The sequence below is a fragment of the Lissotriton helveticus genome, chromosome 3_1, assembly GCF_964261635.1.
Source record: "Lissotriton helveticus chromosome 3_1, aLisHel1.1, whole genome shotgun sequence".
Taxonomy (NCBI): domain Eukaryota; kingdom Metazoa; phylum Chordata; class Amphibia; order Caudata; family Salamandridae; genus Lissotriton; species Lissotriton helveticus.
Window position 1 is genome coordinate 350,206,381 of NC_136061.1, and position 25,114 is coordinate 350,231,494.

A 25,114-nucleotide genomic window follows, 5' to 3' on the forward strand; every position below is an offset into this window, starting at 1 on the left:
AACCGATGCTGATCAGATGAGCGAAGAGTACGGGGGGGGACAATAGTGCTGAACCAAGGAATTAAGATAGGGTGGGGCCAGGCCAGCATTAATTCTGTGCATGAAGCAGAGGGCCTTAAATTTCGTGCGGCTTTCAATGCGGAGCCAATGCAGAGTACGTAGGGAATTGGAGGTAGAGGATGTACTGGGAAGTTTACAGAGCAGCCGCACCGCCATATTCTGGACTGTCTGTAATTTACGAGTCACCTCTTTGCAGGCCCCCAGGAGAAGAATGTTCCCATAGTCTAGTCTAGAGGTGATTAAGGCCTGGACTACAGTTTTCTGTGTATCCTGGGGGAGCATCCAGATGATCTTTCGCAACCACTTGATGATGGTAATACAAGTGGAGGAAGTTTTAACCACATGGTGCTTCATAGATAACTGGTCGTCAAAAATGACGCTGAGGTTACGTGCTGTTTTAGATGGAACGGGGAGAGTGCCCATTTGTGAGGGCCAGTGTTGGGGTCCCCACAGGGTAGTGTTATGGCCGAACAGAAGAAGCTCTGTTTTCCCCCCGTTCAATTTCAATTTGTTATCATGCATCCAAGCAGCGATGTTACTAAGTCCTGCACAGAGGGAAGAAGAGGAAGAGTGAGATCCCGTAGAGAGAGAATAGATGATCTGGGTATTATCGGCGTACGAATAGATAGTGAGCCCCGCTTGCTCCGCAATAGTAGCCAATGGTCTGATTAAAAAGCAAGGGGCTCAAGATGGAACCTTGCGGAACACCGTACGTCGATTTATAGGTTTGGGAAACTGATGAGGAGGAAAAGACTTGAAAGGTACGGTCTGAAAGAAAGCTAGCAAGCCAGTTGAGGGCTGAGCTGGTGATGCCAGATGATCTAAGGGCATTAATAAGGATGGGGTGGGAAACCGTATCAAATGCGGCACTCAAATCAAGCAAAATGAGTGCCACGGTTTCCCCCCTGTCCACTCGGCATCGGATGTTTTCAGAGACCCCCAACAGAGTAGATTTCGTCGAGAAGCCGGACCTAAAACCTGATTGGGATGGATGTAAGATGCTCCTAGATTCAACATGGAAGGTGAGTTGTGAGTTGATATGCTTTTCCAAATTTTTTTTAAAAAACGGGAGAAGTGAAATAGGGCGGAAGTTGGATGGAATACTCGAGTCAGCGTTAGCCTTTTTTAACAGAGGCACTATCATTGCATGTTTCCATGCAGAAGGTACTATGGCTTCTCTAAGGGAGGTGATAAGTAGATCCAAAATGAGTTCAAGGGAAGAATTGTCCAGCATTTTTAAAATTTGAGGGGGAAAAGGATCCAGTGGGGAACCAGATTTGATTTTACTGATAATATCGTAAAGTATGTTGATATTAAGAGGATCCCACGTACCGATCAGCTGTGAAGATGGAAGACTGGTCTCCCTTGGGACCCCAGGTTCACGGGAGATCGTAAAGTTAGATGCTTTAGAGGGGCAGGTCTGCTGTAAGGGAGTAGGGGGCCTATCCTCTAAAGTCACTGGATCGCAAAAGGTGACTGGAACAGATGATTCGGGAGAAAAATGAGGAGGGGCAGGTTTTTCAAAATCAGTATAAATGGTGTCAATTTTGGCAATAAAAAATTCAGCCAGAGAGTTACACTGTGCGGCATCTAGACAAGGCGGTTTGGGCTGACACAATGTGCCCGAAAGCTTTTGTACCGCCTTAAAAAGTGCCTTAGGGCGATTTTGTGCCTCAAGAATAGTTAAATTGACATGTTCCATTTTTGCAGTTTTGCACAGTAAATGATATTTGGTTAAGGCGGTCTTATAAGTTTGCTTGGAACACAGGTCATATTTTATGCGCCATTTGCCCTCGAGGTTTTTGAAGATGTTTTTTTCTTGTTTTAATGCAGCTGTAAACCAGGGCGCAGGCGGACGATGTGGGTTGTGCTTTTGCATGCGCTGGGGTACGCATGCATCGGCAGCATGTGTAAGCCAAGTATCGATAACATCAGCTGCTTCAATACTGGTGACTTCCATGGGAGGTCTTGAATTCTCGAGGCAAGAATTAAGTTTCTTGAGATCCAGATTATTCCAATTTCTGGATGTCCTTAATTCAGTAGAAGTAGAGAGGGTGTTGGGCAAACAACCAATGGTAACGGAGAAAGTCACCATATAATGATCAGACCATACAATAGGTAAAGGAGGCTTACAAATAATGGTTTCTAAATTAGAAAGAATGGGATCCAAAAGATTCCCTGCCTTATAAGTAGGACCAGAGTTATGTAAGATGATATTTAGAGCAGCAAGGTCCTGTAAGAGGTTGACGCTGGTGGAACAGGAAAGATCATTCAAGTGTAGGTTCAGATCACCAATAATTGAAAAATTAGTGGAATTCTGAAGTAGAGGTGCTACATGCTCAGGGAAGGTAGAAGCCCAGGAAGCCCAGGATGCATCTTCCTTGATTACCGATTCGGCGTTCCAGTTCGATAAATGGGACCCCGTGGCATAACCATATGGTCGTATCCCTAGCAAATGCCGAATAGTTAGTAGAGTAGATCTGCCCTCGCCATTTTTTGCATGTTTTTTGTGTTTCGGACTCGGTTAGATGGGATTCCTGCAAAAAGACTATATGGGCCTGAGGAGATAAGCGTGTATATGGTGCCTCTTCTGAATCGCCCTAATCCCCCGTACATTCCACATTACTAGGTTATAAGACCCTAAGGTGGCAGTGGTTCTAGGTCTATAATAACAGGCTGGATGAATCTCCACATTAGATGGAGCCGATAGACCGAAATCGACCAGGAGTCCCTTTCCCCTCTAACACTAACAAAACATGGTAGAGCGCGCAAACTATGCTGGGCCCAACAACAATTTGCATCAATCATACAACAGATACCGGTGCGTACGCTTATAGGTGGTTCGCTGCCACCAACCACGGTCGTGTCTGTACTGAGGTCAGAGTCCCGGCAGCTCTATGGAACCGGGGGGGGGGGGGGGGGGGGGGGTTATAACTAATCGTGTCCAAGACATCCTTACCGCATAAGTAATCTGGTATAGGCTACAGCCGGTAGCTCAACAAAGCAGTGATATGTTTGCAGGGGCGCAGAAGACGTCTGTCAGCACACGTTCAGTAGATGACCCATACATATTAGATAATCATACAAATTAAGACATGACTCTGACATGAATGTTCAATACGTGAAAAAGGATATACTGATCACGAAGTCCGGCTCTGCATCTGCTGCACAAGAGTTCAAAATACCACAATTCCTGTGCCGTTCTAGAATAGTTGCGTGATCATATCGTGTTTCAATTGTCAAGTATGTCATCTGCTGCTCGGGGTGTGATGGTAGGGAACAGATTAATACTGTGCTCCTAGTGAGTTTATGGTGCGATCTTCAGAGTCCGTGGGGATCTGGGGGGGTGCCTCTCGAAATGTAGCGGCCGCGTCATGGGCCCCCTCCTTGTCGAGTCGCTGTTGTTTGCGCGATGGTCCAGTGCGGCCTTTGTTCTGGGTGGATTTCTATGCCCGTTGGTAACCTAGCCTTTGTAGTCTGCCGGAGCCCTGTGAAGAGCTGTCTGAGCGGCCGCTCTGGCTTGAACCAAGGCACATAACCTCAAGCTATTCCTCGGCGTCCGCCAGGCTTTCGAAGAAGTGAGTTTTCTGGTCATAAATGACTTAGTCGAGCTGGGTATAAAAGGGCGTATTTGACTTGCGCTTTCTGGAGTTTATTCTTCACAGCTTGATAGGACGGTATTTGCCTTTGAACCATGACGGTGTAGTTGGGGTACAGCGAGATGCGATGATTCTCGTACTGGATCAGTGCTTTTTCTCTTGACTTTTGTAGCAATATATCGTGGTCCCTATAGTTCAGGATTTTTACTATTAGGGGGCGAGGTGGTGCTCTGGGCTTGGGAGCTCCGGTTGGTATTCTGTGGGCCCCCTCAACACAGAAATAAGGAGAGAGACCTTCCGGTGCAATATTGTCCCTGAACCAGGCTTCCATAAATTCTGTGGCCTTCGTACCCCCACTGCGCTCTGGCAGACCAATTACACGGATGTTGTTGCGTCTATTCCTGCCCTCTGCATCTTCCACCCGGTCCAGAAGGCCAGTCATCTGTTGCCGTAGCTGGTGTAGGGTTGTGGTATTCGCTGTTATTCGGGGGTCCATGTCTTCGAGGGCTCGTCTGTGTTCTTTAACAGAATCGGCCAGTTTCCCGTGGTCTGCCCTTAGTAAAGTAAGGCCTGAGGTGAGCGAGCCGATCTGCAGTTCATGTGCCGCCCTGGAATCATGGATTTCTTTTAGTATTAAAACCAGCTTATCGGGTGTGTCTTCGATAGATTCCAGAGACGCAGCCCCCGGCAAAGGAGGCCGACCAGACAGCTCCGGCGCGGTAGAGGGGGCACCCGTCCCATGGTGTCCCTCCATCGTTTTTGCTCCGACTCTGCCCATGTTGCGTTTCAACCTTGGTGAAGCGTAGCAGTCTCCGGTCACTCGGGGTAGGCGGACAAAATGATAGATGGGGGAGGAGGGCCTACCTCGTTACGCACTGTCCAAGCCCTGCAGAAAGTCCTCAACAGGAAGATATCTATATGTATTGATGAGGCTCGACGGAATAGTTACCCGTGGGAGCACGATCAGATAACAGAGGAGGTCCCATTGGAAAATCAGCAGAGACGTCCTTCCACTGAATGACTGGTAGGGGTTTTCACGTAGGGGACCTCACTGCACTAGAAAATTCGAGGTAGGCCAGCGCAGTCTGCAGGGGGTGTATGAGTCAGGTATATTCCATCAGAGCCATGGGGGAGAAAGCATGTATGACCTGTTGACTGGCTCTAAGCAGCTATGCCTCCCTGAGTAAATGTAGAGTCTTGTGGTGCTTAGTGTAGTCCATCCGGGCCGCTCTAGCCAGTCCTAAGGCACGGCGTCAACAACGCAGAGCCCGGCCCGCCACGAGGCAATGCACGTAAAGAGAGGTTCAGCAGCTCCTAGGTCCAGGCCCTGTGTAGTGGGGTCGTCCCTGGTGGGTGGGGTGGGGTCCAAGGCAACCGGGGGACAAGAGCGCCAATATGTCCCAGTCTCATCCTGACTTCAGCCGCTCCAAGTCCTTGGCGCAGGAGCCACACCGGACCTCAGAACGCAGGAGGGCCAGCAATGCCAGAAAGGGGGGTAGTGTGACCAAAGTAATGAGGGCGTATTGATTCACCGCACTGTCTTCATCCGACTCCGTCCCGTGCCCTTAAGAAGCCTCCGCCGCCGGTGCGCCCCCAAGGAGCGACGCGAGTCCAAAGCTGAGTGGCCGCTCGCAGGCACCACCCGGGCACCACCCGGCGGCGGGCCAGCCCGTCCACAGCACACCAGGGCCTCCGTGCGGTAGTCGCCGCCCGCAGCACGCCGAACTGGGCCCCGCATCACAGAGCAGTCCAGGCAGCAGGTCCGATGTTCGACCTCTCCTGAGGTCGCCGGGGCCGCAAAGGATGTAATCTCGAGGCACATTGGGCCATTCACGCTCCCACACAGGATCATGGCCTCAGCCCGATCACAGCGGCGAGTAGGCCCGTCCCCCGCGCATCACGGGAACACGGGTCTGAGAAGGCATCAGCCCACGCAGGGGACCACAGTGCACACATGTGTCCGTGTCCTCGGTCGCCAGCAGATCGGGGAAGGCGGTACAGGAGAAATAAATTCCCCCCGAGGGTCCGGAGCTCTAGCAAAACCAGACTGCCATCTTAGGTGGCTAGCCACTAGCCACGCCCCCCCCACCCCCCACAGCTATCGAAGGTTAATGAGCAGTTGGAACCCACAGACAAGTATTTGTATATTTCCACACAGATATCACTAGCTGTGCTGGAGTTTAAAAAGCGACATTATGAAAGACAGTAACGTTACCAACTGTTATATTCCTGTGTTAGGTCCATGTAGGGAAGCAGCTTATTTCTTACATTGTCCTTTTTTTCAGCCGTAACCTTTGGCACATATCCGCGTGCACGACAATGTTGGATTAGTGTCCCTGAATCTAAACTTGTTTACACATCTAGCTGCGCACAACATTATCACAATGCCCTGAACATCATGTAAAAGGTCTCTTCTCACAATATGTACAAATATCATTTCCATACATATCCATAACATCACTATTATAAAAGATGAGCATTCCAATAGATTAGGAGAGGGTGCACTTCATCTGGCACAGAGGGTCATTGTATTCACCATGCAGTGGTCTGACATCTTGTGAGGGGTGTAGAGTGCATGACCAAGATGGGGTCCTTCATTATCTCCCATCAGGTAATGGTGTTGGATCGTCCCTTGGGGGGAATTCTTGGCTTTACACGTTTACTCACTTCAAGTCCACTTAGAGTAGGGTTTGCATAGTAGGGGTACACTATTATTGTCTTGTTTAATATGCTTGTATATATACATTGTCTTAGCACCATGGTAGAATATCTACGGTTCACGCTTTTGGTGCTTGCAATCACTTCTATCTGCTTCTGTCTATTAATCATTGCAGCACATGTATTTTATACAAGAATAACGTTGGTTCAATAAATATATTGAAAACGTCCCAATGTGTATTCTCTGTATACCTCTCTAAGAATAAGTAAGCACAACTGACAGAGTGAAAGGTTCGGTACTGTTTCCACTATCCCTGAGGAATCAGAGTGTGATGTTCACTGGGTGCAAGAAACCATTTGCACCCTGGTATGGTTAGGGGGGCTTACGATGGCACTGTGAGCTAGCTGATCCACAGGCCAACATAACCTGCGGGGTGTCCAAAATCAATCTAGGCACCCAGCCCCTAGTTTATGTTGTCCACCAAATGCGCCCATCCTACGGATTAGTAGGAACTACACAACCTTTGTTTTTATGTCGAGCATTCAAGACCTTGTGTATACTTTAGTATATACTTATATGTGTATGTACTTTGTGGGATCTGGAAATCAGCCCTAGGACTTGTCTGCATCTGCTTAGGGACTTTATCTGTTTAACTGCCTCTATTTAACTGCCGTCATGGAAAATGACCAGTAGAGGTCAGTAAAATACCAGAATTACTTGCTGCTGAGGGACTTTCTTTTAAAAAAAATTCTGGCAACTGCCTCTATTTAACTTTGACAGAAAACGACCAGCAGTGGTCCGTAAAATACCAGAATCACTTTAGCATTCTCTAGATTCCAGTCCATACAAACTGTCTTCCATGAGCACCAGTAGACAATAATATATTTTCAAATCTTTTATTTTCAGTGATATGACCACGAATGCCATGATTTTATATTAAAAACAGAGCTTTGGACTATACCATTTCCAACTGAAAGGCAATCTTTCTCTCCATGTGTTCCCATACCTGGCGTGTCACGCAATTTGGTGCTTACTTTCCCTCCATGTTAAAGAACAGTAGATGTTTCAGCATCCAGGCTAATGTGCTGCATAACTAAATACATATAAGGTCCCAAAGGCGACATGGATTGCATTGCCAATGCTTGTTTTAATAATTGCGGAAAAATCCAAAGGTTACAGTTAGGTTATAGTTCAGATTTCACTCGTACAAAACAAGTGAAATTCAGCAGTTACTAACTATAACTTGTGCCCCCGCATTGTACTGCTTATGGTCAGTGAAATCACTGATGACATCATCAAAAGATTAAGTGTATTCTAAACATTTGATTGTTAAACATATATGCTAAGCTGCTATAAAAGTTACATTAGTATACTTTGTGTACTACTGGGTGATACTTTTTCTAACATAAGTGTGTGACTGTATCTGTGTGTGAATGGGTGTGTGAATGACTGGATGTGTAAGTGGTTGCATGGGTGAATAAGTGGGTGTGAGGGTAGTTCTAAGGGCGAGTGAGTCTTTTTTACGCCAGCAGGGCCTGAGAGCAAGGCCCAAGTTTGCTGATAGCTAGATCACAGATGGGAGGGTGTATATCTGGCAGTCAAATGTTCAGGCAGAAAACTCTTGATCAATCCGACAGATAGGCACAGTGGCATTACAAGTGTCAAGCGAGATTGTCCCAATAAAAGCACACATGGCCGGAGGAGGTACGTGCACTCTTCAAAACACCATAAACTGTCAGATGCTACATGAATTATGAACACATAGCCAATCCGGACCTAGCACACACAGCAATCATGTGCTCCCCATGCCGGACATCTGGACACATTGTCCATTGCCCACATTATGTCCACGCGAGGTTGAGAACCACCTGTGGTAACCTTTAGACATTTAATTTACGACTCCAAAGGCAGCAACCAACATTCCTCACCATATATGGTATGCTAGAAACTTTGATAATCCATCATGTTTTGTATAAAAGAAGGAGACATGCTAAATGTAAATTGAGATAGTTCTCAGACCTTGAACCTGTAACTGTTCTCCAAGACGCAATGTTTAATGAACAAACTGTTCCCGTATTTCCAAACGCCTCTGGTCTTCAGTTTATTAAGGGATTTTGAACTAAAGCAACATTTTGGCTTGCCAGCCAGGCGCGGATAGGGACCTTGAACTAGCTGCAGCCCTAGCGAGGAGACCCCGCTGGGACGGATTCACTATTGCACAACAAGAAAGGTGGCCGCACAGCAATTGATTGAAGTTCTGCTGAATCGGCGGAACAGAGGTCCATCCTGAAGCAGCTGTCACAGAGAGTAACAGACTACATCAGAACCTCAAACATAGTCTAAAGCATTTGGCGCATGGTAAACTGAGAAGCATAAAAAGTTAACCTACACGTATTTGCCACTGACAGGGTATGGCATATTATCTATTTTTTTATGTCTAAACAGAATCAGTCGTAAGGCAGCCTTGGAGGCGTTCCAGAGGAAGTCACCTTGTCTCGATAGCTGAGTACGCTTGGTGAAGATAGCTCTTGATAACTACAATAACTCCCAGGATGCTGATTTTTTTGAAATAGCTATCCTGATTGGGCAGAGTTTATATCTCAGTCTCATAGTTTTTTAGTTAAACAATTTTCACTGCCAAGAGGTTTCTTAACAGCCTTCGCATCTGGAAGAAGTGTGGGAGGTACATCTAGCTTGGACCCTGGGAATTTAACAGGGTGGAATTCAGATGTAGGGAAACACATTTGACCTGTGAAACTGTGCATAGCTTGTGTGTGGCCAAGAGGGGCCAGTGATTCCAGAGTTATTACAATATGGTTTCCATGATCACCACCTTTGTCTAGGAGCGGATATTGGCAGACTATCCAGCTAACGTAGGTACATGTTTCACACAAGTCTTCTCTTTTTAGAGGTAAATATGTGCTGAGAGCTTACTCATTTTGTTTTTGACAAACTAATTTGTTCTGTCAAACATTATTAAACTTTATTATGTATGTGATTATGTTTTATTGATTGTTGGTTGCAAACTACTGTGGTAAAAAACTGAAGTTGTGTGGATGCTATTCTAAAATATCGCATATTCGACATGTTATAATACTACAAATGCATATTTATCTTATTTTTATTGAAATGTTCAAACTGTTTGGTGCAAATATTGTAAAAAACACTGAGCTCTTAGTACGCCATTTGAAGAGTGCACTATGTACGATTGCCCCTACAATTAGACAAACAAATAAAAAAAATGTAATTTGAGTTGTATTTATCCAAATTACTAACATTGCCATGCATTCCTCATTGAAGCATATGGAAACTAGGTTCCATAAACAGACAGAGAATGAATATGCTTTGCCACTGAAATTTGCGGTCAACCTGCAAATGCTGCATGTTCCATCTAGTATGCCTGGCAAGCAAGATGCAGGAGGTCAATAAATCCAGGAGCCTCAGAATCAACCATATTGAGATCCAGGACAGAGACTGAAGCATCAGGATCATAACGTGAATTTCGTAGACTCTCCGTTCTAGGGGAAAGGCAAGAAATGGTAGCAGTTTCAAATAGATCCGATGAACAGGAGTGCCTGTGAAGGAAACCGATGTGAACCTGGCATGTTGATCGTGAAATTCAATGATGTTAGGAGGGTCATAATCATCTGGAAGAGGCTGACAAACTCGGGAGAGCCCGCTTTCAGCAGCCAGTCGTCGAGGTAGGGAAAGACTGGTACTCCTGACCTTGAAAGGTGTGCTGCAACCACCGCCATCACTTTCGTGAACACCCTAGAGGCACTTCTGAGGTCAAAAAAGAGCGATGCGCACTGAAAATGCTCCTGGCCCCTGGGAACCGCAATCCTGCAGATCCAGAACTACCATCCAGTCTCTGGGGTCAAGGGGAGAAAGGACCTGAATTAGTGTGATCATCTTAAATCTGCCCTTGCTCATGAAGGCATTGAGAGGGCAAAGATCTCAAATAGGAAGACAGCCTCCGTCCTTCATCAGCACAAGGAAATGGCAGAAGTATCATCCAATTCCTACTTCTAATGCTGGAAGCAGGTCTATGGTCCCATAGACCAAAAGACCCTACACTTCCTGCTGCAAGACAAACCGATGGTCCTCCATCAGCTGCCCTTATGGTGGTGGAAGGGACGGCAAGGTAGAAAGAAGTGGAAGGGCGTAACCTTGATGTACAACTTAGAGGACCCACTAGCCTGCAGTAATGGCTTCCCATTCCTGAAGAAATAGTGGAACCTGCCTCCGACAAGGTTGCTGTGTGCCAGCAAGGATATACTAAAACAGTTTTGCGGCTGTTGATGCAGGAGGGACAGACTGAGCTGCACAATGTCTCTGCTGTCACAGGCATGATCTAACAACATGAACAAAATGGGCTGAAAGGCCTGCTGCAGTGGAAGAAGAGTATGGTGGTGAAATGGAAAACATCTATTGCAGCCATTGAGAGGGCTGCATTGCTGGCAGAAATGTCTTATGGGAGTAGAAAGACCCAAGGAATATGCTGTGGCTCAGCTCTTCTTGAACCCCACCAAGGCAGAGTCCTCCTTTCTGACCAAAAAGGTGAGAGCTTTCAAACAATATGTCTATTTAGGATGCCTGCACATCCCCGGAAAAGCCTGTTGGCCTCATCCATGCAGGGAGCTGAAGGGCCACACTAAAACCCACTGCTCGATTTAAGCAGTCAGTTGTGCCAAATCCAAAAAGTATGAGAAAATGTGCCGCACCACAAACATCTTGAATAGCTTAGGTAGGGGGTGCCCAAAAGTCGTTCAATACAGTTGGTAAAACTTGTGACACAGTATCCCAAGAAGCAAGAGACCAAGCTGCTTACAAGCCAGCTGGCAATCACAGAACTCAGGGCCAGGCTCAAAGTGGAGAAAATCAAATTTACCAATTGTCTATTTTTTCTAATTGATGACCAGGCAGGGTGGTAGGAAAAGGATTGTGATGACTATTCTACTGGACACCCACACCAGCAGGTTCTCTGGCATCGGGTGTTAAGTAAGAAAGGTATGGTCGCTTTGTCAGGGGCGACAGAAATAAGCAACCGGTCTATTAACAGTAGGATCCGATCATGGTTTTGACCAAAAGAACCTCATTAAATGAGGGAGCCCGAACAAGTTCAAATACTTCAGTCAATACATTAGTCTTCACTTCCATAATGGGAAGCTGTAAATGTAGAACTAGTTTCGCATACCATGGATAGATACATTTTGCTCCGTAACAGGGCCCGGAGGAAGACACAATGCTAGCATATATGTAGAGAAGTATTCAGCCCACTGGCATTTTAAAGTTTTTCATGCCAGTTTCCCTCATCATAGTGGCAAAGATAGTTTCCCCCGTCATAGTAGTTTTCAATGACCAGGTCAGTGCCAAAAAGATTGTGAAAAATGTGGGCCCTATCATGTGGTAAGGGCAAGATATCAGAATAAGATCTGTTTAGCCGAAGAGCCAGGTCTTGAGGGTCTTCCTGAAGGTGTTTAGTGAGAGGGCGCGTCTGATGTTATGATGTTAGGTGCATTTCTATAGCGCACAAATCACCCGGGGGCATCTCGGCGCTTACCTAGCACAATGAGAGACAGAAAAGTCGGTATCGGTTGATGGATGTGAGTTAGAACAGAAATGTTTTTAGCGGTTTCCTGAAAACCAGGTAGGAAGTACATATACGTAGGACCATTGGGAGCTTATTCCAGTACTTAGGGGCAATGTACGAAAAGGCTCTACCCCCGGAACGTGTAAGACTTATACGGGGGATCTTTAGTAGAGCTAATGAGTTGGATCTGAGATTACAGCCCGAGATCTGTTTAGTGAGATTCTTTTTTAAGTAGAGAGGACCCTTTCCATTCAGCGCATTAAAGGTAAGGCAACAAATCTTGAAAAAGGAACGTTTTTTCACTGGCAGCCAGTGAAGCTCTCTCAATAGCGTAAGTGAAGAGGAGCCAGGAGGGCGGTTTAGTATCATCCTTGCTGCAGTGTTTTGAATCACTTGTAGCTTGGCTAGCAGTGTCTCGCCCACTTCCGCCAATAGTGCATTTCCGTAATCCAGGCGACTCATCACCATCGCTTAGACCGCGGTTCTTCGATGTTTTCATGGCAAGTAGGGGAGTATCTTACGAAGAAGCCGTAAACTGTAGTAGCAGGAACTAATGGTCGTAGTGATGTGATCCTTCATCGTAAGGGTCTGGTCCAGTTTTAGTCCGAGATTTTTTACTGAATAAGTTGGAATGGGAGCCACTGCCGGTAGATTGTTCTAGGTTTTGGCTGCAATGTGAGAGAAGGATCTTTCGCCTGCTCTGGCGATGAGCTGGGTTTCGGCCAGTGCGAGGTTGGAAGATCAGAGGTTTCTTTTGGGTACGTGGAAGCTGATTCTGTCGTTGGGGTATTTGGGTCCGTTGGTGTGTAGGCATTTGTAGGCGTCAGTGAGGATTTGAAAGTGACTTTTCTCCACGGGGAGCCAGTGGAGACATCGTAGGTGTTGACTGATGTGTTTGTGTCAATGGATGCCGAGGAAGAGTCTGGCGGCGGTGTTCTGTATTGTCTGGAGTTTGCGGAGTAAGGACTTGTTGATGCCGGTGTAGCGTTCGCTTCCATAGTCCAGTCTGCTGTTGATGAGTGCGAGGGTGACTGTCTTCCTTGACTCAGGGGGGATCCACTTGAAGGTCCTGAGGAGGATGCGGAGGGTGTTGAAGCAGCTGGAGGTGACGACGTTGACCTGTCGGTTCATGGTGAGTGATGAGTCGAGTACGATGCTGAGGTTCTTGGCATAGTCTGAGGGGCCAGGTGTGCTTCTGAGGGCAGTCAGCCAACAGGTGCTCTATAGAATCCTTAAGTGGCAGATGGGGCTGGATCCCACTTCAACTTCTTATGCTTTTTCCTGGACTCACCTTAAAACTTCGATCGTTACAACAATCTGCTCTGGAAATGACTTTGGAAGCAGAAACAGGACCTTCCTTTCGACTGGTCGCAGTGTGGAGTTGGCTAAAAAAAAGTTTGGCATCAGGTCCCGAATGACCTTTGGGTTCATCTTGGGGTAGTCATTGTTCTCCAACCCCAGGAACCATAAACAGATTTTGTGAGGGTCTGTCACAGACAACTGTTTGTGACAGGCCCTGCACAGTTAAAACCCTGTCACCTTAGGGGGAGACGTTTTCCCTTTCACACTGGACAATTTGGAGAAAAGTAATGGTCAGAAAGACCAAGGAGTAGCTCTTGATCCACGTGTGAAGAAGCAGAAAGTAACTAACTAACATAAACAAGCTTGCATGTGACTACACTCGTCGCTTCCGGTGTAGAATGATGTGTTGAGCCGCATGACACCCTCTACTGATTTACAGGAGTGTCAGTAGATTCCAGATCTAGTCTGACACCCGAGGAATATTCACAAGGTGAGGAATTTGCAGTTAGAAATTCATCAGAAGAGGTAGATTTTATGTGAAATACTTTTAAAGACCCACAATGAGATACAAAAGTAATTCTGAATATAAGGCTTTGGGAGTTAATACCCTAATAAAAATTGAAAGGAAAATCTGCCCATGCTGAAACTCATTCACACAGCAATCTTCCAGAGCGCATATTGTACTATGACAATATCATCAGAGGAACGCTGTACATTTGAACAACACACATCTTTACTTGCCATTAAAACTGATCCAGTAATCTCTTCAGTAAAATGTCAAACAAGGACTAATAATTAACTTAACAACTTTTCAGTGGAGCCGAATTCCTGCTCTTACCTGCAAAATGAATTGCAGCAAAGATCTGTAGTTTCGCTCCCAATATGAACGAAGCGCCTTTGCCTCAGGGTATTTCACACAGCCCAGCTCAATGGTGACTTCAAAGCAGTTTGTGTTCAAATAATTCCAGTCCTGCATACCACCTGAGAATAAAAAAAAAGATTTAAGTATGTCAAATAAAGCCAAATGCATACATTTCGTTTGGGTGGTGGGGAGGGGGTTGGGCTGCACAGAGTGCTACCTAAACTGCTTTATGATGAGGGCACCCTAATTAAAATTACACTTATTTGACCACCGAAAAGTATCAGCAACAGAAGGAAGTAGCACAACATAATAAATAGATCAAACTGTGCTCCTCCATGAGGGAGGCAGCAGGAAACACATCGACTATTTTACAAAAAAAAGTAGTGCCTTAAAAAAGGAAGCAGTGGAACGACGTAGTAATGCATCTATGTTCCAGTGCAAACACAAGAGGTAAGAAAGCCCACTTAGGTAACATATAAGAAGCAAGCAAATGAAAGACAATGAAGCTCTAAGCCCCTCTGTAAGATAATATCTCACAACCGACGGGACTCGCCTTTAAAGCAACATGGGTTTGTAATTAAATTCTTTGTACTTAAATGACACCTGCCTGGGACTAGCGGCAGCCAGGACTTTTCCAGCATTCCCAGGGCCCCAGGAGGCGGCCCTACACCTGGTCAGTATCTTTGCGCTATAAAGCGCTTATTCTACTCCTGCTGCGTGTGACATGCCTGGCCAAGGGTGGGCCCGTCCTTGCCCGGAAGAGCCAGTGCCGCCCCCTGACCCTTCTAATATTTGTTGGTTTATCTAAGACGAAGGTGCTGTCTTTCTTTTTCATGTGGTTTTAGTAATAAGGAGCCGCAACCCATTCCTGTACTTGCCACTGTCTTGACTGTCTAGCCAATTCTTAACGCATCACACGAAGGAACTTTTGGGCACATTTATACCCCGATCATTCCGTTTTAAATTTCGACGTAAGTGAGACCTCAAGCTGTTTGTTCAGCCTCGAATGTAACAGACAGTTAATCTCCTCATGGTATATATACACTCTTTGTATGACCAGTGGATCATTTAGTCAAAGTGGGCCACATTATTTGGATTCTTTTTTTACGATGTATTTAAGCTGACATGGGCAATGCCCCTCCAGTATTAGATACCGCCCGCACAACTATTGGTTCTCTTTTAGTACGGGCGGTAAACGTTATTTCTAAAGAAACGGATATGGTAGGACGACACCTCTCTTTAGGAGCAGGGGTGGGGAGGCTGGGTAATCTACGGATTATGTTGTCACACCAATAGCACCAGAGTAGCAGCAAGGGTAGTCTTATTGCCTTAGTGCTGTAGAAGGCCCGGTTATTCAACCAAATCAAGACCTGGCAGTTCTTTCTTCTGATAAATGTGCTTCTATTGCCGCCCTCCCACACCCAAGAGGAAAAGAAAGTGCAGGAATGCCCCTATGGCGACTGGTGGAATACATGCCCTCTCGCCCGTAATCCGCCGCGCATAGAGGTAGTGACTCAGTCAAGTCCTTCTGTGGAGTCATATTGCACACCACTAACAGCAGGTATAGCATCTAGAATGGAGGTTTTGTTAATATCCATTAGAGAAAAGCTTGTGCTCCTGATGGCAGAGGTGGATAGGATCATAACCCATTAGCCTAACCCACTCACAAGGAATTCGAGGGAGGGGTGTCCCTCACAAACCATCACTAGTAACCATAACACCGAATATGCCAGGGTCCAATATAGGGGCATCTAGACTCCATTCTGAGAGGTTAAAGGAGGCCGGTACTGAAACCGAGTTACATCCTATGGGCTGTGAACGTTTATCTGCTCCTATGGTTCAAACGAGGCATATGTCACAGCAACCTAATGTGAACAAAATTCACCCGACACAAAGTGACATTTCATACCCTGAGTTACAGCCTTTAGCCCAATAGAGTGGATGCTAATGTTGCCATTAATTTACCAGCAGAATGCTGCCCATACTTGACAGTTTTAGACAATGTCCCCCTTTGCGGCCCAGTTCAAACTTAACCTCACATTTTACTGAAGAATAGAGTGGTAAACTGGCTCTATAGGAACTGTGAATTCCCAGGAGGTGGTGCCCAACACATCCTGATAACCAGGAGTGTGAGCTGGGTTGGTCCCCTGAGAAAACATTGTAAAGGGGATAATATCAATCAATTTTAGTGACCCCAGCTGGGCAAGGGGAGTTCTAGCGAAAGCAACACCCCCGCCGCAAATAGAGTTATGTTATATGATTACTTGTAACGCGCACTGTTAGTCTAGACTATCCTGGCGCGAGAGAGGATTCCAGTATCAGTTAAAAGGTAGAAGCCGATGGTCTACAAGGCTTGCCTGAATAAATGAGTTTTCAAATGTTTTTTGAAATATGAGAGATTTGTCGAATGCCTGAGAGCATCGGGAAGATTGTTCCACAGCTGAGCAGCTCTGACCGTCAAAGATTGTCCCCCTAGACGAGCTCTCTTAAATCTGGGATGACCAGGTGTTTCAGGGTGGCAGATCGCAGTTGGCGAGAAGAGTGATAAAAGGCAAATCTAACCCTAAGGTAGGCTGGACATGGGCCATGTAAGGCTTTAAAAGCCAGAGTCAGAATCTTAAAACGTACTCTAAGAGCAACAGGGAGCCAATGTAACTCCAAGAGCTGCTAGCGTACGCTAAGTCTCCTAGGAATGTTAAAAAGGAGCCTTACTGCCGCGTTCTGGACCACCTGCAATTTATGAAGCAAAAAGTCCGGTGCACCAATATAGAGGGCATTGGCGTAGTCCAGACGCGAGAGAATAAGTGCTCTGGCTACTGTTTCTTTCGCTTCTTGGGGAAGAAGAGGAAAAAGCTTCTGGAGAGTGGTTAAAGTCCCAAAGCACGTTCCCGCCAGTCGCGTGATTTGTTCTCGGAAGCACAGGTCAGCTCCGAACCAGATCCCCTAGATTCTTGGCAGCCCCGCAGTCCCCGATGGGGCCAGGCAATCCATTCGGCCAAATGGATTCCTAGAAGTCCATCGGAAAGTGTCCATACAGCATTATCTCAGACTTGTCCTCATTGCATTTAAAACAACAAATTGTGCCCCCTCACTCAATCACTTAAGTGTTTTAAGGACCAAATAAACATGGACGTTAAATTTGGTCCGGTATCTCTATTTATACCTTTTTTTCTTTAAATGATTATTTCGAAAACAATTTTGTATGGCAGATGAAAAATACAACATACACAATTATTGACAATTAACACTAACCTACATTAACACAATACTACTAACAAACTCTGTGAAAAAAAATATTTCAAATGTAACATCCCACAAATAATACAGTGCTAAACTATAAACATGACAACTAGACAATTTTATAGAGACAAATCAAAAATACGTGGAAAGAGCCATTCAATACAAGAGCAAAAAAGCGTAAGGCAGATATGTTTTTGATACACATTCAATGTATATAATTAGCTCTTGCTGGGTTGCCGACGCGTTTCAAGTTTGGGCATGGAGTTTCCAAACTATCATCAGGGCTCTAGTGATTTTTCTGTTGGAATGTAAAAAACAAACCGTTTTAATACAACCAAATGGCCTCTTCTGAAAAAGAAGAACCGTTTGAATAGAATTAAAAGTACCTGAGTATTGGTATTTGGTTGGCCTGTATGGGTTTCTATAAATGGACCAAATCCTTTATTCAGGACACAACCAGAGTAACTTCAGTGACAGCACCAACCTGAGAAAAGAGGTGTTGTCTTTATTTAACATGTGGTCTCTTGGGTATAGAATATCATCCTGCCTTATCTTTACAAAACGGGGATAATATTAAAAAATTCATACCTTTAGTGGATCGATTGTGTGGCCAAAAAAGGGGGGGTGTTGTGTGGCCAAAAAAGGGGGTCTGGGGGGCGGAGGATTATCTTTTCTTTGAATCCTGTATGGGAAATATGTACCCATTTGTCATGAGTGGAATACTTCTGTGATTACATGAAAGTTTCTTTTTTTGAAAACATTTTTTTATCGAATTGTCATACCTTTCACGCTCTTCTGCTGGAAGGCGGCAGACACTTCTACCCTGTGCCTGTAAGAGCAATAAACTGAATGAATATGAGCTTTTTATTTTTTGACAAAACTAAAATTAGCGTTGTGGCACACTTCAAGAGTTTCGGTGCGCCGGAATTGAATGTACCTTTGATTGTTGCTGTTGACGGCACCCCTCGCCCCCAGTCAACGGCCCCAGCCGGGGCTGTCGGGAATCACAGTGACTTGGTTCCGCTCGGCGCTTTGCAGTCACGTACCGTCGTGATCTGAAAAGACGTGCGGATGATTAGTCTGCGGAAGGCACAACAGATGTAGATCTCTTAGCAGATCGACATGACTGTTAGTTACGCTCACCTCTAAAATCTTTTCTTTACGCGGCTTGGATACGATGCTTCCCTCTCGCTTACTGTTAGCTAGAAGTGGCGGCGGCCATTTCTACATACTTAAAGGGACACTGTTTAGAAACAAAGGGGGGACGCTCCTTGGACCAAGGTGCATTCTGGGATTTGGAGTACAAAACCCATTTTGATGTAATCAAGCCAATCAGAGGTTGGCAAACAATGATAGGCGAATATAGTTTGTGAGAGATTGAAACGCTACGGGGTACAACAATTCCCTCATATATTATTCATGAAAGGAGCAAAATAGTGACAACACGGCAGTATGGCACGAAGTCTCAAATTCTTGACAGTTCAGACATGTTGTTAAGGCCAGTCATGATACAATTAAATTTCAAAATTAGATAAGCTTCTTTTTCAAGTAACATTTTGTCAATGTCAGCAGGGCGCTGTACGTGGCTCATGGTGTGTAGAACAGTCCACTTGGAATCATTCTCATTGTGGGACATTTCGATGAAATGCTCTACCACCGGGGCTGTTAGTATTCTCTTTTTGATCCTTGATCTGTGCTGTCCTATTCGGAGATTCACCTGCTGATTTGTCTTCCCTATATATAACCTAGGGCAGGGGCAGATCAGAGCGTAAATAACATTTTTGGTTTTACAATTTGAAAACCCCAGATGTTTCCATTTGGTTCCTTGGTGTTCGAACTCGCTACCCTCAATGGTGCTGCTGCACGAGACAATTCCCACACCTATGGTGTCCCTCTATCGGTTTCATGTCCCATAGAGCTCGAAGATCATGTTTAGGTGGGGGCTTAGGGAGATCTGCTCGCACAATATGTTGGCCCAAACTGCGGTTCTTTCTGTATGCGAAAATTGGGCGTTGGAAGGGGGATTCTAGGTCCTCCAACAGGTGCCAGTTCTTGAGGACTGCCTGCCTCAACTTGTGGGTATCCGGCCCAAAGGTGGTCACACATACCAACCTGTCCAATTCCTTTTTCTCATTAGTTTGTAATAGGGTTTCACGTGGAGTACAGCGTGCCCTCTTGTATGAATTCCTAAGGAGCTTCCTAGGGTAGCCTCTATGGATCATTTCGTTACAAAATGTCTGTGCATGTTGATCATAATCGCCAAGCTCCGAGCAATTCCTTCGGATGCGTAACATTGGCCTTCAGACTTCTTGGGTGGTAGCTTTTGTGGTGGAGGATGGTATTCTTATGCAGTAGGCACCCTGTGGGGCCTTTCCCTTTTGTCCAAGACTAGTTCGATGACCTCAAGCGCCTCTTCCTGAGGGATTTGAGTATACAACGACGTAACGTCCATCGTTGCCATGATTTGTTTAGATGAATCAAACTCGATACCCTCCACCTTTGTTAAAAAATCAGTCGTGTCCCTGAGATACGATTTTACCTCCGTCAAAAAGGGCTTTAAAAAGAAATCCACATACTTGGATAGTGGCTCTAAGCTCTTTTTAAAGTTCTTTTTAAAGCCCTTTTTGACAGGGTGCCTACTGCATTTATCCTTAAACTTGCAGCTATTGCTCTACAGAAGAATTTCTTTACATTCAATGGCCAGTTTTATATGCAAATCAAGGGCACTGCCATGGGGTGTCCTTATGCCCCAGAAATGGCAGTGCTCTACATGGCACAATATGAGACTCTGTTCGTAGACAATAACAACCCTTACAAGGAGAATATCCTTCAATGGTGGAGATACATTGATGATATCTGGCTCCTGTGGCAGGGGAGCCAGATCGAACTTCTAGAGTTCCATGAATGGATCAACAACAGACACCCTGGTATTAAATTCTCCATTGAAACAAGCACCACAAAAATGACGTTTTTGGACGTCGAGGTAACCTGTGAGGAGGGTAAACTTAAAACATCACTGTTTAAAAAACCGACTGATAAGAATACCATCCTCCACCACAAAAGCTACCACCCAAGAAGTCTGAAGGCCAATTTGCCCTACGGGCAAATGTTACGCTTCCGAAGGAATTGCTCGGAGCTTGGCGATTATGATCAACATGCACAGACATTTTGTAACGAAATGATCCATAGAGGCTACCCTAGGAAGCTCCTTAGGAATTCATACAAGAGGGCACGCTGTACTCCACGTGAAACCCTATTACAAACTAATGAGAAAAAGGAATTGGACAGGTTGGTATGCGTGACCACCTTTGGGCCGGATACCCACAAGTTGAGGCAGGCAGTCCTCAAGAACTGGCACCTGTTGGAGGACCTAGAATGCCCCTTCCAACGCACAATTTTCGCATACAGAAAGAACCGCAGTTTGGGCCAACATATTGTGCGAGCAGATCTCCCTAAGCCCCCACCTAAACATGATCTTCGAGCTCTATGGGACATGAAACCGATAGAGGGACACCATAGGTGTGGGAATTGTGTCTCGTGCAGCAGCACCATTGAGGGTAGCGAGTTCGAACACCAAGGAGCCAAATGAAAACATCTGGGGTTTTCAAATTGTAAAACCAAAAATGTTATTTACGCTCTGATCTGCCCCTGCCCTAGGTTATATATAGGGAAGACAAATCAGCAGGTGAATCTCCGAATAGGACAGCACAGATCAAGGATCAAAAAGAGAATACTAACAGCCCCGGTGGTAGAGCATTTCATCGAAATGTCCCACAATGAGAATGATTTCAAGTGGACTGTTCTACACACCATGAGCCATGTACAGCGCCCTGCTGACATTGACAAAATGTTACTTGAAAAAGAAGCTTATCTAATTTTGAAATTTAATTGTATCATGACTGGCCTTAACAACATGTCTGAACTGTCAAGAATTTGAGACTTCGTGCCATACTGCCGTGTTGTCACTATTTTGCTCCTTTCATGAATAATATATGAGGGAATTGTTGTACCCCGTAGCGTTTCAATCTCTCACAAACTATATTCGCCTATCATTGTTTGCCAACCTCTGATTGGCTTGATTACATCAAAATGGGTTTTGTACTCCAAATCCCAGAATGCACCTTGGTCCAAGGAGCGTCCCCCCTTTGTTTCTAAACAGTGTCCCTTTAAGTATGTAGAAATGGCCGCCGCCACTTCTAGCTAACAGTGAGCGAGAGGGAAGCATCGTATCCAAGCCGCGTAAAGAAAAGATTTTAGAGGTGAGCGTAACTAACAGTCATGTCGATCTGCTAAGAGATCTACATCTGTTGTGCCTTCCGCAGACTAATCATCCGCGCGTCTTTTCAGATCACGACGGTACGTGACTGCAAAGTGCCGAGCGGAACCAAGTCACTGTGATTCCCGACAGCCCCGGCTGGGGCCGTTGACTGGGGGCGAGGGGTGCCGTCAACAGCAACAATCAAAGGTACATTCAATTCCGGCGCACCGAAACTCTTGAAGTGTGCCACAACGCTAATTTTAGTTTTGTCAAAAAATAAAAAGCTCATATTCATTCAGTTTATTGCTCTTACAGGCACAGGGTAGAAGTGTCTGCCGCCTTCCAGCAGAAGAGCGTGAAAGGTATGACAATTCGATAAAAAAATGTTTTCAAAAAAAGAAACTTTCATGTAATCACGGAAGTATTCCACTCATGACAAATGGGTACATATTTCCCATACAGGATTCAAAGAAAAGATAATCCTCCGCCCCCCAGACCCCCTTTTTTGGCCACACAACACCCCCCCTTTTTTGGCCACACAATCGATCCACTAAAGGTATGAATTTTTTAATATTATCCCCGTTTTGTAAAGATAATGCAGGATGATATTCTATACCCAAGAGACCACATGTTAAATAAAGACAACACCTCTTTTCTCAGGTTGGTGCTGTCACTGAAGTTACTCTGGTTGTGTCCTGAATAAAGGATTTGGTCCATTTATAGAAACCCATACAGGCCTACCAAATACCAATACTCAGGTACTTTTAATTCTATTCAAACGGTTCTTCTTTTTCAGAAGAGGCCATTTGGTTGTATTAAAACGGTTTGTTTTTTACATTCCAACAGAAAAATTACAAGAGCCCTGATGATAGTTTGGAAACTCCATGCCCAAACTTGAAACGCGTCGGCAACCCAGCAAGAGCTAATTATATACATTGAATGTGTATCAAAAACATATCTGCCTTACGCTTTTTTGCTCTTGTATTGAATTGGCTCTTTCCACGTATTTTTGATTTGTCTGTATAAAATTGTCTAGTTGTCATGTTTATAGTTTAGCACTGTATTATTTGTGGGATGTTACATTTGAAATATTTTTTTTCACAGAGTTTGTTAGTAGTATTGTGTTAATGTAGGTTAGTGTTAATTGTCAATAATTGTGTATGTTGTATTTTTCATCTGCCATACAAAATTGTTTTCGAAATAATAATTTAAAGAAAAAAAGGTATAAATAAAGATACCGGACCAAATTTAACGTCCATGTTTATTTGGTCCTTAAAACACTTAAGTGATTGAGTGAGGGGGCACAATTTGTTGGTTTGCAGTTTATAGGGTCCAGCCCTCCCTCAGCCCCGCCAAGGACCTTTCTCCTTTTTGTGTGCTCATTGCATTTAAGGCATGCCCGGGCAAGCCAGGCAAATACTGAGGACAAGCACCGTCGGACACCATCTGTACAGGGGTCGTTCATGTCCCAAGTGAAAAGAAGTTGGGTGTCGTCGGCGTAAGCCATCATTTTCGCACCCAAACTCTCAGCCAAGCAGACAAGAGGGGTCAGATAGACATTAAAAAGCAGGGGACTCAAAGTCGACCCTTGAGGAACTCCTGTATCTACCCTGCTGTTTGATGAGTGGTAGGGGGGAAGCCATACTTGTTGGAACCTGTCTGTGAGAAAAGATTTAATCCAATTGAGGACCGTGCCCGTGATGCCAATATCCTCCAGCCTGGAGAGAAGCTGGACGTGGGGAACCGTGTCAAACGCGGCAGAGGTCCAATAAAATTAGCGCGGCTCTGCCGCCTCCGTCCAGACATTCCCTAATGGCTTCGGTGACCTCCACGAGCGCGGTCTCAGTGCTAAAGGAAGTGCGGAACCCTGACTGGGCAGGATGGAGAGCCCCCGAAGATTCCACAAACTTCCCCAGCTGCCGAAAAGCAGTCTTCTCACAGACCTTGGCTAGGGCCGGGAGTAAGGAGATGGGCCTGTAGTTGGAAGTAATCATAGGGTCTGCTGAGGGTTTTTTAATCAGTGGGAGGATTTTTGTTTGTTTCCACTGGGGAGGAACAGTCCCTGTTTGTAAGGACTCATTAACCAAGTTGGTTACTGTGGGAGCAATAACCTCCGCCACACCGCTCAAAACTCTGGCAGGGCAGGGGTCAGCAGGGGACCCTGACTTCAAAGATTTTAAAATAGCCAAAACATCCATCTCTTCAACTTTTCTAAAAGAAACCATCACATCTTTAGATTTTATCCCGATGGATGAAATAGAAAGTTGTAGAGAGTCAGCTCGGTCAAGGGCCCCCTGGACAGATACGGGGTATCCCGAATTGGTGGATTTGAGGCTCTCTTGAATTTTTTTAATTTTTTCTATGAAGTAAGTGGACAGTTTCTCACACCAGTCCTCGGATATAGGGGCCGACAGAGTTTCTGCCACAGGAGACGTAAAACTTTTAACAATAGAGAAAATGTCTCTACTGTTATTTTTGGCCTTGAGAATCCTCTCTGCAAAGTAATCTCCCTTAGCCTTCTTAATAGCAGCATAGTGGTCTTTTTGCATTGCTCGGAGTTCCGCCTTAGCTGTTGGGCAATACTCTCGCCTCCAGATTCTTTCCCTCTCCTTACAGCCCGTTTTTAAGATTTTGAGACGTTCCGTGTACCAGGGAGCAGAAGGAGAAACTCTGGGCCGCTTAGATCCTTTGGGCTGTGGTAACAGGCTAACCGAGGATCTAATCCATGTCGAGAAGTTCTCAACCGCTTCCTCAAGATTATTAGACTGTGCTGGCAGAGTATGTGCTAGAGATACTGCTAGAGCTGGGATAGAAATTTTTGGGGGAAAGGGAACCTGGTGCTCTTTAACTAGGGCACGAGCTCTGTCCATCTCCCAGGAGAAGCCTATCAAAAAATGGTCCGACCATGTAACTGGTCGTGGAGTATCAAATGTAATATTAAAATTAGTATAAACAAGATCAAGACAATGTCCTCCAAGGTGAGTAATATCCTGACCCTGAGACGTAAGGAGAGCTAAGGCGCATATTTCACCCAGATCCCTGACCCCTGGGGCTGTGGGCACATCCATGTGTATATTAAAATCCCCCAAGAGCAGGAACCTGGGGAAACTCAAAGCTCTCTGGACGACTAACTCCTCCAAAGATTTGATAGAGGAGCCCAAAGGACCCGGGGGGCGGTAAATCAGCAGCCCGCCTAAGGTGAACTGCGAGGAGAGGGCAATCGAGAATTCCAGTGCTTCCCCATTCTCAAAGACACCTGAGCATTCTTTTATTAGGGACCATTTATCCCTATAAATTACAGCTAAACCTCCCCCTTTGCCCAAGTTACGATCTAGCCTTGTTATCTTGAAGCCCCTGGGTATAGCCAGTTCAATCGTCGGAGCACAGAAGGTGTGTAGCCATGTCTCTGTAACGAATAGGAGGTCAAGCTCGTTGTCAATGATCAACTCGCGAACCTCCTCCGTATGCTTTACTAAAGAACGTGCATTAATGAGAGCAGCACGGATAACACCATTAACCGGGGGGGGGCAGGGATGGAGGG

General features: G+C 45.5%; 1 protein-coding gene across 1 annotated transcript in view; it reads right to left on the reverse strand.

Moving 5' to 3' along the window:
* CPD (carboxypeptidase D) overlaps positions 1–25,114 on the reverse strand; it is a 626,198-nt gene that overhangs the window by 270,118 nt on the left and 330,966 nt on the right. Inside the window, exon 10 of the mRNA XM_078680013.1 lies at positions 14,052–14,194. Coding sequence (XP_078536139.1) covers positions 14,052–14,194 — 143 coding nt within the window. The remainder of the gene's footprint in view (positions 1–14,051; positions 14,195–25,114) is intronic.